Source organism: Strix aluco, chromosome 6 (genome assembly GCF_031877795.1).
Source record: "Strix aluco isolate bStrAlu1 chromosome 6, bStrAlu1.hap1, whole genome shotgun sequence".
NCBI lineage: Eukaryota > Metazoa > Chordata > Aves > Strigiformes > Strigidae > Strix > Strix aluco.
In genome coordinates, this window is record NC_133936.1 from 27153776 (window position 1) to 27169496 (window position 15721).

Below are 15721 nucleotides of genomic sequence, written 5' to 3' on the forward strand. Positions count from 1 at the left end.
TTTTCCTAAACCAAATCACACTAACAATTTACCCTAGCATACTGCAGAACCCTGGAATAAAAACTGCAATTTCTTCAATGTGCATAAAAATCATAGTGAACTCATTACTGAAAGTAGACTAGAAAGCTGTATGGAATAGGCATATTCTATATAGGAATAATGAATTACATTTCAAATTAATTCTTGCACAAGAAAAATAGTTGGGAACAAATAAATTGGTGTCTCAAAACTCTGTCAGAGAGTGAACTCATTTGGGAACTACAGCTGTTGCCCTTTAGAGATTTGGATTAAAATCCATCATTATCTTTCAGTTAATACTCTTTTCATCGACCAATCAGCAGTCATATGGTGTTTACCAACCCTGGTCACTTAACCCACTTGAATGGCCTTTGTGCTATAATTTGTACTTCAATACAATCAGATTACTTCTAATCTAAATGATTTGTGTCCTTTATGGGACAGATAAACACTAATCCCAAGGTTCCTAAAACATAGCAAGCCTAAACAGTGCCAGTACAGCATCCATTGTTTGTTGTTTTAATAGAATATTTCATTCAAGTTGGGAAATACTGATTTGATCACACTGACCCTGCCTTTTAGATACTCATTCCAAGTTTCTTATCTAGACAAAGAAACATTTATCAGCAAACACCACCAACTAAGATATATAAAATCAGCAACAAATAATCAATATGCTAACACTTAGATACTAGTTTTTGATCAAATTATTTCTCGTGAAAAAAAATGTATTCTTTAAAAGTGGACTAAGCAAGGAGGAACATTTTAAAACTCCTTGTTCAGCAAGGAGTTACACATCGTAATGGCCCACAGTCCCCAGCTCCCAATTTAAGAAATCCACCTATTCAGAATGGTTTTCCAAGGATTCAGCAGTTAAAGTGTCCTCAATCATTCCTGTTCTTCAGTTAATCTTGGGTGACACTCGGAAGAAATTACACTACAGTGTGAGTTTAACATCTAATTACATTTAACAGTAATACGCTTAGGCTCTGATCTCACAAATGCTTCTGCACAGGTGGATCAGTGACCATGGGACAATCTCCCTAGGAAAGGAGGGACCCACAGATGCAAATGTATTTGCATGATTGAAGCCAGGTACATCGATGCACCTGTACCTCGAAAAATACCAAAGTCATGAGCAAGAACAATTTAATACTTTGGTAATAACCTCATGATGACAGCAACTATGCAAGCACCTTCATGTAAAGATAGTATCAGTGTTACCCTATTATATTCACATATTCATCAACATGTAATTCCTTACCTAAAAAAATGTGTAACTAAAATTCCAACTCCCTACAAAACATATCACCTTATAAAATATAACAGATCATATCCCAAGTTAAGACAGGATGAGCCTACTCAGAATTGGACAAAACATTCCCAAAGAAAAATTAAGATGCTGGATGGTCTTAATAGCATCTGTAGCTATTACATTACACAAATCCAAACAGGTTCACCTACCATACCTCAGCACAGGTGCTTATATTTCATATTAACTAAAACTCTTTCCTAGTTGATGACCTAAACTAGAAAGTCCATTTTCTTATGGAAAAAAAATGGAGAATGCATTCACATGCAGAGGCTGCTCTCAGCAGGTGACCTCAGCCTGCCTCATAGCGATGAGTGAGCTAACACACACACACAGAATCAGGAACCTCCACCATTGCCAAAATTCTGTTTTACAACTGAGACACAAGCCTGACACATAAGCCTTTAAAAAGCCTCCATCCAAATTTGAGTGAGGCAGATCATCTTATATAACAGCACATAGTGCAATCCCCTTCATACCCTATGAAATTTGCCATTCTGGCAGCAAGTACTTCCAGGATTATTCAGTGAATGGCACATGTACTCCTTACTCTACTCTGGAAATGGCTCTTTTGGTGTTCCTTATACTTTGAGCAAGATCCCTATTACATATTATGAAACAGCCTCCTTGAAAGGTCCATCAGAAATTACAGCTTGTTTGAGATTTACCAGAAGTTGCAACAATCTCAGAAGTGCTAGGAAAGCTTATACAATTCACTTGTGGAACTACAAGCTAACACATCACCGAATACAGAGTTTAAGAGGACTGATCTACCTTTCCAAGAGCATTTTCACTATTTTCTCAAGCTCTGCCACAACCTCAGAAGGTTGCATAATTCACTGAATACTATATTTCTGTTATCTTAACTGCAGTCAAGAAGTAAGCACAAACTGCAACTGTAAAATGGCAAGTCAGTTTCTCTTCTACCGCCATTTAAAAGAATGATGAGAGTCCAACACCCAGAAGCCAAAGATACAAATACAACAATGACCCGCACAGCAAACTTCCACGATTAGACCCACTGCCAGTGCTTGGAGGACACTTGGAAGAGGGGGAGTGTTATTTCTTTCCCCAGATACCTAAAAATTCCTGGACCAGCTGTCCCAAAGACCGCTGGTTCCAGGATAGATTGTAAAGTCCAGAAACACTGGAAAAATATTTATGAATATGAGAAAGTGATCAGAAATTTGAAGGAAGAACTTGTAAATTCTACAAATCCTTAAACACTTAATGAATAAATACCAGGCAATAGCAAAGCATCACCCTCTGTGAACCCCAAAATATATGTCAGAAACCATATCTCCCATCATGGGAGTAGGTAGTAGGTAACAGTTTTCACTTACAAACTCAGTAGTTCATGTATACGGTAACATAAACTGCAAAGGTACCACTTGGTTCTTTGAAGATTAATAGCAGTAAATTCAAACTTCACAAGAGGGAAAACAAAGAAAAAGGATGGGACCTACAGATCTCTCAGGACAGACCACAACTCTCAGATGCTAGCTAGCAAAGGCTCCAGCCTTTCTGGCTCCACAGAGATAGGACTACAGACTAAGTAAGGAATGGATGCTTTCTGGAATATGTAGGAAATGCCCATAGATCACAACAGATTCAGAATTAAATACATATGGGTTTGTGTCCCACACAGATGCTACAGGTATACCTGTAATGTTACTGCACTCTTGGCAGGATGTGATAATTCTTGAACTTAAACTATGCAGCCACACAGCAAAATAAAAAGGACCTCTCATTCCACTCCTGTACTTCAGATGGCTCCTCCCAGCAATTACTGAAAGCAGCTGCCCCAACTAGAATCCATATGATTTCTGGAGATGGAAACAAGGCTGAAGTCAGTTCATTTCTGTGATATCCCTGGTTTTTTTCCCCCTCCCCACTCCAGAAGACACACTTAGACCACAAACCACTAAGAAGCCAGAATTACCTGAGTTTACAGTATTATAGTTAAGAATACCAGAACCACCATATCAAAGATGTTGTAAAGACAAATATTCTGAAACTAACAGAAACATAACTAGATAAGCTTCAGGTGTACGAGTAATACAGCAAACAATTGCTTCTTTCTTCAGAAAAGTTACTTAAGTAGTCAAAGTAGCAATTTGAAAAGACCCTTCCCAAAATCCCTTGGCTAGCAAATACAGTTGGCCTGCTAAGGGTTTTCCCACCCTATTACTGGCATTAAATCATGCTGGAACACTAGTTTTCCCGTATCAAGAAAACAGTTAGAGCTAGATTCTAAATATCTGAAACAGCTGCATTAAAGTTTGAGCAAGAAAGATTACATCTGCATTTCTATTCTTACCTGCTACTTTTATGCTTTATGGAAGAGCCACATTCCCTCCTTGCTCCAATGAATTGTATATGTGACGACGAAGCAAACAACTATAAGTCACAGCAACATGGACTTTTATGTCCTTGCCATAATAAATGAGAAGATGCTTACAGCTGCTTTCTTCTCCAGCACACCAGTCACCTAGCTAGGGGAAACCATTAAACAACTAGAGGTGTGATCCCATTCTAGCTTTCCACTTCATTAAGTCATACATCATTTTTACATAGGAATCATGGAGCTATAAATCATGTGAGGCAGAACGAAAGCTAATTAAAGGGTCAGATAAGCATATAATTTTGCATTGTTGCATATCAGAGAGCTCTAAAATTGGCCATATTTTGTATAAAACATTGTCAAATATTAAAAGACATTTCAAGCAGATAGGTATTTTGTGCTGAGAGGTGGGTGTTATTATCTGAAAGGCACCTATATTTAGTTTCCTAGCATGGAAGCCCCACAAAACCCTGAGTCAGTCTTTTTTAGTTTTTTAATAACAGACTTAACTCCGCCTTGCACACGTGTTGCAGTACAGTCTCGTATACAGTCTTTGAACTTAGTTTTTTTCCAATTAGAGCAAACTCTTATGCTTCTGAAGACAGCAATTCACAACCCAAGAAATCTCTACATGCACTAAGGCAAAGCATTAATCAAATGCACCTAAATCTAGCAGTTAAAGTTAAGTGTGAGCACTTCAGGCTACTTAGAGGATTCCTTTGCCAGTAAGGTATGGCTCACTTGAGAAAAAACAATCTATTTCCTGATACCAGATTTCTCAGTTGATGCAATTATGTAGTAAAAGATCTTCTCTGAAGGGTTAGAGGTAAATCTGATGCAGACATGTTAACTGAAATATATATATCTCTCTCACAACCCAAGAGGGCTTTTAAGTACGCATATTACTGTGACACCTAGAGCATCTGTTAGCAGGTGAGAAACCCGTGATACCAAGGCCATACAAAAATACAGCATGAGGACGATCCTCTTAGCTCCAAGAGCTTTTTCTCTACAGATATGGATATGTTTTACTACTTCTTCACCTTCCTTTTAGTGACCTAATAACTGTAGCTACTAAAGCGTATCACCAAACACAAGAGAATTCATCTCAGAGTAATTATTAACTATATACATTTTAAAGTACGACTATTGATCAGTCTCAATAATGTGTAACTACAAGGAATAGTCTAGTGCTTATACGGCAGTCCTATACATCATTTTCATAACTTTGGTTTCCCACCAAATACCTTAAAACACAGAAGAACAAATGTTTTTCTGCTCTGAATGTACACACATGTTTGACAACTAAGCTTTAAAAATAAAGAACATCATTCTTTTATTCTGTTGAAGAAAAAAAAAAGGTATGTGAAATTTTTCAAAAATACTTTTATTTCAGACTTGACTGACTGGAAAAAGGGCTCAAAAACATTTTTATTAAAAATGGGGCAGTATCCATCTGAAAATTCAAATTTTACTTGGGTATCCCAGTGAGTCGCTGGCCACTCCTGCAATTTGTAGAGCTAGGCTGCAATCAGGAAGGGGAACGTTGATCGGATACACAACTAGGTCACATACTAAGCTCACCAAGCCAACACAGGGGTCAAGAAATTAGAAAAGCCAAGAAATACAACTACTGAAAGAAAGGCCAAGGACCAAAGCATTAAGCTGCCTGAGGGGACGACAAAGAGGCAGGTGTAGAGGATGATCAGAAGCGGCAGGGATGAACTGCCTGCAGTCAGCTCATGAAGCCACAGTTCACTCTCCTGTGACCTTCAAACCTGAAGGATCCCAAGCAATCTCGAGGAAGTTTTTCATCTTCACACTATCCTACTAACTCTAAGAAGCATTTAGCCGTACTCTGATAAGTGAATTAAGTTCTGCCTGTGGCTTTTTGGAAAAACATAAAATACAAATCCTAGTAACAACCATTCTAGAGAGATTCTGACAATGCTTAAAAAAAACACTAATGCCCATTTTTGAAAACTAGCCCATTCAGAAATGCAAGCTGAAATGATCCTTTTAAGCAAAAAAATCCTTTTGTAGCCCAAAGCCAGCTACTTCAACGTGATAAGTAATTTTAAAATATATCTGGTTTTTGCAACAAGTCATTGACATGAAAGGAATTTGAGGGTTCCTGTAAGATGGAAGAAGCAGCAGCAGTAGCAACATAAAGGACAAGAATGGATTCAAAAATATATATAGTCAAAAAATCATAATTAGAAACACTCAAAACTTTGATGCAGTGTCATAAAAAATATGATTTCCAGCTCTGTAAAAACAAGAGCCATTCCACACAAAACATCATGTTAATATTAAGCACATTTATACGGTAGTAGTGTACAAAAGCAAATCTGCCATGACCCCCATGCTCAGCATGAAACATGCTGTTGACTCCTAACTCCCCATGACAGTTCGCATAGTTATCACAACCACATGGTAAAAGAACCCTCTGATCAACTGCGTACAGGCAGGAAGAGGCTGTGGTGCTGCATATAGAGATTACAAACCCCACACACTCTTGTCAACCACAGACTCGTTGCAGCCCTTCTGTGTCATGTCATCTGGGGTTTAACGCCAGCATGCATTTTTAAAAAAAAAAAAAAAAAAAAATTCACCAAATCAGATTAGTATAAATCTCTTCCTCTGAACAAGAAGAAAGTTTTCCTATCCTTGCTGAAGATCTAGATGTCCACTTCAGAGATGGAAAAGAAAATTCAAATCTTTTCTTACAAAACTACAATACAGAAATTCAATCGATATTCTAATTTACAGTTACGAAAACAAGGTGAAAAGCTTCTGAGAGCTACAAGTAACACATAAGAGAGGTCCGTGGGGTTTCTTCAATGGCAGAGGTTTTTCCAGCTCTTTTAAACTGCAACAAGCCACCACCAAGTTACATGCAGAAATACTGGCTAATGCAAATTCACTGAAAGAGTTAAAAACAAGCATTACAGCATTCCTGTTTTGTCTACCTCTTGCTTTCTCCTCCCCATCCTATGAGTTAAGTGATAAATTGTAATTATGAAGGGGACAACTGAGACTCATCAAATTCAGCATTGCAACATAGTTGACAATATAACCAAATTATGAAGTTCACAACTTAATCAAATTTTTGCATTAGTTCTGACAACATTTGTTATTACTGATCATCAGTGCAACTTTATTTGATGCTTACTGAAGTTTGTAAAGCTCCGCTGTCTGGTTTCTTAAGCTATTTTTGTAGCATTCCTGAGTTGGTGAGACTAACCCACATGCTGAGGAAAGACAGCAGAATTTGACTTGAAGTGTTTTCTTAAACCTGTTTGAAAGAAAAAGAAAATGCCAGTGTAGGTGGCTCTTGTCTAGCCTTTTAGGAATATCACTTGCTCCAGAGCATCTGTCACCTACCTGAAGTAGAGGAGGGGTCCCAAGTACAGTGGATGGTCTTATTCAAACCTAGATCCATAAAGCTACAGCAGTCTCAGATACTTCTAAAAGAAGAGTGATTTGCATCTTCAAAATTTATTTTATAGTTTTGCAGATAACAAATATTAATTTTGAGCAGTTTAATACTACACAGAATAAGACAACAGCACCAAATATCCCTACCCATATGTTAGAGTACTTCATATTTTTCATATTACCTACGGGACTAGCAGTATCATAACTCTTTTGGCTGCCCAAAACTGTCTATAATAAGGTTCTGCTGCTTCTGATGTCACCTGTCTAAAATAACGTGCTGAAGTTCTCCAGACTGGGATCTGATGATATCTGAGCAAACCAGTGAAACACAAAGCACGTCAAGCCTCTAATGCTGCTCCACATAGCATGAAGTTCATTTCTTCAATCGTTCAATAAGCTCCAGAAGCCAGGCTCTGGATCCAAACATTTGAAACACACTTATGAACAATTCAAGATTTACCATAATTCCTTAGGACAGAATTTACAGTTTGTATAGCTTGCTTTAAAAAAAAAAAAAAGGCAAGCTAATAGGCTCTTTAAATTACAAGTTCATGTTTTTCCCTCTCCTTGCAGACTGGAGATGAATAAAGACAATCAACATAAGTCATAAGAACAACCTCCTTCTGAAAAAAACTACCTCATTTGCTGTAGAAGTTGAAAGCAAAGCAGGAGCCTGCAAGAGAAAAAGATTCTCTCAGGGTTACGGCACTTGAATGCTGCAGTGCAGAATCTATCCGTATCCTGGGCTCTACCACAGAGTTGCTAGTAATGCTAGGAAAGTCGCTTAAATCAATCCTTCCACAATCACTAACTGGGCACGCCTTTTCTGAGAGCCTAACTTGATAACTGCGAGCTCTTGGATGCTCATGCTGTGAACGCATACTACATCATTCCAAGTGTTGACACACCAGTCCCCACGACTCAAACCGAGCATCTAACATTACTGAAGACCTCTCTCTGTGCCAAAGCTCCCCCCCTATGTCAGAAGAAAGCCATACATTTATGTCGTGGAAGTGTTGCAAAGATTTTATTCCCCCCCCGCCCCCGACTGTGAAGCACACAGCTACTACAAGCTGAGCACCAGTGAAATGCCCATATTCTCAGAATAACGTTCGAGTGACAAGGCACACACCAAGAGATTCAGGAAAAGTCATTTGTCAGTAAGCATTACCTATCCTGTGTACAAAGGCTGGTGAAAGTCCCACAGAAAAAAACAAAAATTACTCCTGTTTATACACACCAACAGGCTCAGTTAAGGTTGTATGGACAACACTTTCTGGCATTTCCCAATTTTCAAGTAGTTAACTTGGCAATTTTTAAGTTGCCTTAATGCTGTTTGATGTCTATAGTATGGGTATTCTTGTTTCTCTGATTAACAAGGGACCAAGTTAAGTATCAAACATGGTATTGACTATGCACAGGCCCCACAAACTACCAAACATGCAGCTGTCTGGCATAGACTGCACCTGCATTGCAGATAACAGACTGCAGAAACGGACAAAGGCAGAATCTTTTTCTGTAAAGCTTTGACACTGATTTATAAGGGGTTTTCTTAATTAGTAACACATATTAAATAATGTAATTTTAAAAGAAAGATGAAGTGCACCTAGGCACTTACATGCATTTGCAATTCCAAGTCAAAGATTCACCATCCAATTATTAGCAGGTGGCCAAAGGAAGAAAGATTATGCAATTATTATTTTTTTCTGTCATATGCAGTCATGCAAAGATAGAGACTAGGTACTCCTCTGCTAGCTTGTATTAGCATTTCCATTATAAATTCCCGTTAGGAGGTTCCTATCTATACCTTCTTTGGAAGCCTTGCTACACAGAGCAGAGTAAGAACTTCGAGAGTATTTACTTAATATCTTATCCACACTCCTCTTCCCTGGGATACATCTTGATAATGAGTCTCTATGCTCAAAAAATTTTTTCCCTGGCTTAGAAAAACAAGCTCATTTTTAAAGCTCAAAATTATGACAGATAAAAATAAACACTGTAAAGTGTAAACCAAGTTACATAAAAACCACTCTCTTCCCATTTTGAAGCATACTCTACTAATGTTGCCTGTCACATCACTGATCCTTCAACTAATTAATCTTTGAAATTGTATCAAATTGTAATAGGACTAAGGAGACCTGATAGTCTACTGTATTTAAATGGGATATACTGAGAAGTGTCAAATTAAAACTCAACAGCATGAGCTGTTAAACAAAATCTCCTACCATATGTTTAACTTTCTGGTACCTGCACAAGTATATATAGAGAGAACAACATGGCCTACAGCCATAACCACTTATGATATAAACTCATTAGATCTTACAAGTTTAGTAATGCTGAGTAGTGTTAAAGATTGAGTAGGTGGCATCCTCTGCTGGGAATCAGCACTACACCAGCCACCATTAAGTAAATCGATTATGAACCACTCTGCATGAGAAGACACTGGTTATAGAATGGCAGCATTCTGGCTGCTATGATGCACCAAAAGCCTCACAAAACATAACAATACCATGGCACATTAAAAAAAAAAAAAAAAAAAAAAAAAACCAAACACAGAAAACAGAAAAATAAGTATATTTTAACATCACAGTATAATTCAGTCTTCACCTCGGTTAATTTTACTTTGCTCTCCTGACCTTAACTCTATCGTTTCAGTCAGGTACAGAATTGTTCTTCAGTGCCTGTAGTAAGCAGTTACACAATCTTCCTTTATTACACAAGACTTACTTTAGGCTTTTAAGGATCGCCTTCCCTGGAACATCATCATATTATCACAGAGTGGACTGGCTTTGAGCTTTGATGTTTGTTTGCAAGAGAAGACTTGGTGTGCCATCTCTCAGTATGATTCAGTGAGCTGCGGGAGACAACATTACCCTACTTCACATGCAAAATGAATGACTTAGTTGCAGGTGTGCCCCAAATCCTTTGTACTTGCAGCACTGGCATGTCCGCACCAGTTTGCAATAGAAAGCCAAGAGTAATGAAACGCTGTCCAGTATATTCCAGAATGATAGCATTTTACCAATACCCCAAACCATCATCCTGTCACATAGCAAAATCATCAGGAAAAGGTCCAGACAATTGTGAACCAGGATGCATAATTATGCAGATTCTGCGACAGAAGAAAGTGCATTTCACCTATTTGCAAACTGAAATCTATTTTATGCAGTCTCTGCATTCTAGGCAACTTGCATTTTAAAACCTATAAAGCACTTAAACAGAGAAGGCTATGTAATTGAAAAGAATTTAGGTGTATAAAGTGAGGTGAAAAGGGCTGTAGATGTCTAAAGCTTTTACCTGTACTCATGTTTAGTTAAACCCCCCCTTAAACTCCTTATCATAGATGTTTAACACCAAAAAAGTTGTTGTCAATAAACAAAGTGTTATTGTATGATTTCACTGAGGAATGAAGTATTAGCAATGTTTTCATAACACCCTAACCTGCTCATATCCAAATGTTGATCAATAATATAAACAGCACAGTTCTAATGTGCCTAGATATGTATTAGCACCACCTGTCATTACAAGATCCATCTGGCAGTTTAACAGCAGCGAATTGGTAAGGTACCAATATTGATAAGCAGAGGACTGGAACTGCACTGATACAGTTAGATTGGTTTACAAGGCTTCTATTTTTACAAGCCTTGACAGCTCAGGTTCTCTAATGAATTTTTAACGTGTCAATTAATATGTTTATAGAAAGCAATGTCAGCTTTAGCGAATGCATAAGAAAAATCACAGTTGCATGCAAAACTTACAACATACTTGTTAAGATTCTACAGTTTACATTTGAGAAATTCAAAAAAATTATTGCAGATGATCTGATGAGAACACTCATCTAAAAAGGAAACATGATAAAATTGCAAAGTTAATGGGCATGATTCATCACTCTTGGAAATATTAGCTCAACTTCATGAAATGTGATGTATTTCAGGGCATAAAAAAAAAAAAAAAAGGCTTTCTTTTTGGCTGTTGTGGTTTAACCGCAGCCAGCAGCTAAGCACCACACAGCCACTCGCTCACTCCTCCCCCCTCCCAGTGGCATGGGGAGAATCGGAAAAAAAGTAAAACTCATGGGTTGAAAGAATGGCATTATAACTAAAATAAAATGATAACAATAAAAATAAAATATAATAATAACTGTAATGAAAAGGCATATAACAAAAAGAGAGAGAAATGAAACCCAGGAGAAGACAAGTGATGTACAGAGCAACTGCTCACCACCCGCTGACCCTTGCCCAAGCAGCAATCGGCCCCTCCCGGCCAACTCCCCCCAGTTTATACACTGCGCATGACGTTCCATGGTATGGAACATCCCTTTGGCTAGTTCGGGTCGGCTGTCCTGGCCACGGTCCCTCCCAGCTTCTTGTGCACCTCCTTGCTGGCAGAGCACAGGAAACTGAAAAACGCTTAACTTCGGATAAACACTACTTAGCAACAACTAAAACATCAGTGTGTTATCAACATTATTCTCACACTAAATCCAAAACACAGCACTGTACCAGCTACTAGGAAGAAAACTAACTCTATCCTAGCCGAAACCAGGACACTGACAAATAGAGACCCTGGCCTCCTGTCATTAAAAGGCACATTATACCAAAACAAATTACCAAGTATTTATTTTTATCAACATACTGTTGATGCCATAAATTAAGTGATGCTTACTTAAGAATATATGCTTCCACTAAATGTAACTGTATTAGAATACTAGCACTTTCTCCAGTAACGTACAATGATGTTAAATGTCTGCACTGTACAGATACAATTTTTATTGTAATTCCCCAGTTTGCTCTGTGCATTATGTAAAATCAGAAAACAGATTAATTTTAGGAAAAATGTTCTTAAAAATCCTTAGGACACAAACTTTCAAAATGTTTTAAATGCTTTCTGTGAAAAACATTGCCATTTGTTAAATATGACAACCATAAACTTCCTATAGTAAGATTATGCATGCTCTGTAAATTTGCAGTAAAAAGAAAAATTTTACCTTTGGAAAGGACCTGTACTTTTCTCACTTGTGGGCAAAATAACAATAGATAATTGCCCTTCACTCAATGTTTGAATTGCATCTGTAAAGTTCTGTAAGCAGAGCATCTGGTGAAAATCTACCAACCTGTGCAGCTAGAGTGATATTATGGTCACACAGGAGAGAAGTTTCTGTAATTCCTTCAGCTCTCTGTCCATTCATCAGCCTGAGAATAAAAGATGCAAGTGCAGTCTATGGATTTGGGTAAATTTCCCCTTTGTTAATTGAGATATTATCGCATTTAACATCTGTGTCTACCTTCAGAGCATCAGAGGTAATCCAGGATCACATCACGTAAGATATTCACATTTGTATCTTGATGGGTGACATATATTAAGTACTACAATTTTCTGAATGAAATGCAAAAGTTACAGGACTAAAATATTTATCTGCTACAAGCTGACATTAAAGGAATTTCAATGGTTTTAAAGCATGTAACAAAGTGATATCAGAACTTCAGAAAGCAAGCTATTCAGACTGCAAAGTCATCTTTTCTTCCCATTAACTACAGATGACCTAGGCTCTGCAGCATATTTTGGTACACTAGGGAATCTTGCACTCCAGTTCCACACTCTGTTACATCCCAACACAGCCTGATGAATGTTTCAGGATTTGAGACTACCACAGCTGTACCATATCTCCATTTTTAAAATAACACAAATGCCTCGTTTCATAAATTCTCAAACTCTTAGAGCAAATATTCTGAAACCACAGTCCCTTGTGATAACCTGAAGAGCAAAGACCGAAATGACAGTTAAGCATCTGTTATGTTTTATGCAGCAATCCTCATTGCCATTTGAAATCCTAGGACTCGCAGAGCTAATTAACAAGCCTACACTCCCCAAAAGATTATCTTCCACAAGGCTTTTTCCTGCTTTTACACCGCCTTATCCCTGAGCAACAGTATTCAAGGAGGAAGATAACCTCTCAGTTAAAACTTAGCTGAAGAAAACCACAAAGATGGAAAAAAAAAAAAAAAAGATGGAGACAGTTGAGAACAGCTGGTTGAGAGACAGTGGTGCTGGTGTGAATACATTCATCACTGGTGAGAGAGTGCACTGTGCAGAGGGAGCACAGGGGCAACGGACAGCTCCCAGTAGCATGGAAAGAAGCAAACCCGCACAATCTCTTGACAACAGCTAGGTTTTGTTAATACTTTTAAGTGTAACCAAGTGCCTGTTATATTATTCATTGGGGAGAAAACACAGGAACTTGGTAACATAGTGAAGATATCATGCAAGAGGATTGTTTCCTTTCTAATTTCTTACTACCTTATGGATTATTTAATCAAACAACAGAAAAAGAAGTTAGTAACATGACCCATTTCATAACCCCCAGTTTCTCTTCTGTCTTCAGGGCTCACACAATTACAGCAACCACTGCTCACTGGAAAAAGCGTGAGGTACAGAAAACCTATGGGCGAGACCGAACACCAGAAAAAAAGTTTGCGGCCATGGAAGAACACCTTAGCAACCAAAAAGAAGAAAGGTAAAAAAAACCATTGTCCCTCCCTCTAAGCAGTCCACTGACCCGGTGAGTTGGAAGGACTAGCAAGATTACTTATTTGGAAAAGGAGAAGAAGCATAACCCATTCAAATTCATGTAGCATCAGCTTGGACTGTGCAAAGAGACACCTTTTTCTCCTTTTCAGAACTGAAGTAACAGGGCAGGGGGCAGCTGCATCCACTGGTGAGCACAAGGCTGCCGCGAGAGGCAGAAGCTTCAAAAAGCATGTCCTCCCTGCATTCACCAGCCTGGGCGTCTCACCAGTGTCTTACCATTACCTCTCATTTTGGACCTGCAGTAGCAATGCTTCACCTACATCTGTTGCAATCACAGAGACGCATCCCCATCAATTTAAGGTTTTTACACTACCGTTTCGTATGACATTCCATTTTAAGAAAACTTACAGGTTCTTGACAGTAACAGAGACCTTGTTTTGCACCTAGTTTTTATAGTTTGTGAAAGGCATCACTGAAATAGCAGCAGAGGACAGGAAATAAAACTATCATCTCCCTCCTGTAAGTAGTAGCTAGCTGCAGTTAAATGTTCACTTTGAAGATTTATTTAAACTTTTGAGTACTCACAGTGCCACATTTCTCTAACTTTTCCATTTACAGGTTCTTCCATTCAAGCTTAACAACAAAGCCCCAGTGCCCAGAAGATTTAAAACCCATGAAGAGAGTTGCCTAGTTTGTTTAGGAGTCAAAAATCAACAGAAAACAAACACGTGCATTCACAAATGCATAAATATTCTGACAATTTCTCGGAAACAAGGAAATTTCTTGTCTGTACCCACAGAAAACTCAACCTCGCACCTACCTCTCCTGTACACGGTTTGAAACACCGTGTCACCAGGACTTAAAAGTTTAACATTTTAAGTATGCCACCGCCATCCACGGGCTTGTGATGAAGGAGCCTGCAAAGCCAAGCACTTACATTATCACCGGTAATAAGCTCAACAAGGATGACTCCTTCATGTAGGTTAATTCCTCCTCTACTGAAGAAATTTACCTTTCCCAAAGTCGTCGTGATTTATAAAAGACGAAAGCCGAGCTGTGCTCATGCAACTGTTTGGTTAAAAAGTCACTCGGCAGGCAAGGAAGGCAGAGCTCCGTCCAGCCTTGAGCGCAGGGAAAGCAGCCCCGAACCCCTCTGAGGGAAGCGGGATCGTTACGCAGGTCTCTCGCGCAGCTGAAGCCCCTGACCTAGTTAGCGGCGCGGCTCACCTGCTCTGCAAACCGCCGCCGCTGCCAGAGGCGCCCGGGCAGGACCCCCGGGGAGACCCGCGCCGCCGCCGCCCGCTCCCCGCGGCCCCGCTCCCCGCCGGCAAAGTTTTCCCGGCGGCGCGGGCGGGCTTGACCGGGGCTCCGGCTCTGGCCACGCGCGGTGGCCGGGCTGGGCATCCCCGGCGCGCAGAGCGCTCGCCCCAACTCCTCCTCGCCCTCCGCCGCGCCGTGACATTGAGCAAGGTCCCCGCCGGCACCTGCCGAGCCCCGGGGCACCGCCCGCCCCTTACCTCAGTCGCCGCCGAGACGGAAGGAGGGAGGGAGGGAGGCAGCGCGGCACCGGCGGGCGGGCGCGGCAGCCCCGCTCCGGCCGGACCGAGGCGAGCGCGTCCCAACTCCGCCGGACCCCGGCGGCTGGCCCGCTGCCGCCGTCCCGGCGCATGCGTCCGTCCGCCCGCCCGCCCGGCCCCGGCGGTGCGGGGCGGGGTGCGGGGCGGTGGGGTGCGGGGCGGTCCCCGCTTCAGCGGGCTCCGGTGGGGCGCGTGCGGGCCGGGGGTCGCCCGCGGGGGCGGGGCCTGCGCGGGGGGCGGGGAGGCCCCCGGCACCTGTGGGCGCGTCTCTCCCAGGCCGAGGGGACGGGCTGTGACAGCGCCGCGGCTGAGGGCCGGGCTCGCCGCCGCCGCCAGCCCCGCGCGGTCCCCGCTGCCGCCGCCCGGCTCCGTCGAGGGCTGAACCGCCCGAAGGTGCGAGCGCTGCCCCCGGGCCGCCCGCCCCGCCGCTGAGGGGCCAGCCCGGGGCGGGCGCGGAGCCCCGGGAGTCTCTCGGCAAGGGGGAGCGAAAGCGGCTCCTGT

General features: G+C 40.9%; 1 protein-coding gene across 4 annotated transcripts in view; it reads right to left on the bottom strand.

Moving 5' to 3' along the window:
* The window catches only part of ZNF385B (zinc finger protein 385B), a 172804-nt gene extending 157462 nt beyond the window's left edge, over positions 1-15342 (bottom strand). Inside the window, exon 1 of one of the 4 annotated variants that reach the window (XM_074829263.1) lies at positions 15161-15342. Coding sequence is in view for 1 of the 4 variants with exons in the window: in XM_074829261.1 (XP_074685362.1) it covers positions 14656-14707 (52 nt within the window). In the remaining 3 variants the exon portion in view is untranslated. Of the gene's footprint in view, positions 1-6849; positions 6952-14655; positions 14769-14870; positions 15099-15160 lie in introns of those variants that run through there. The other 3 variants (XM_074829264.1, XM_074829261.1, XM_074829265.1) reach the window with 3 other exon arrangements.
* Positions 15343-15721: the final 379 nt, after the last annotated feature.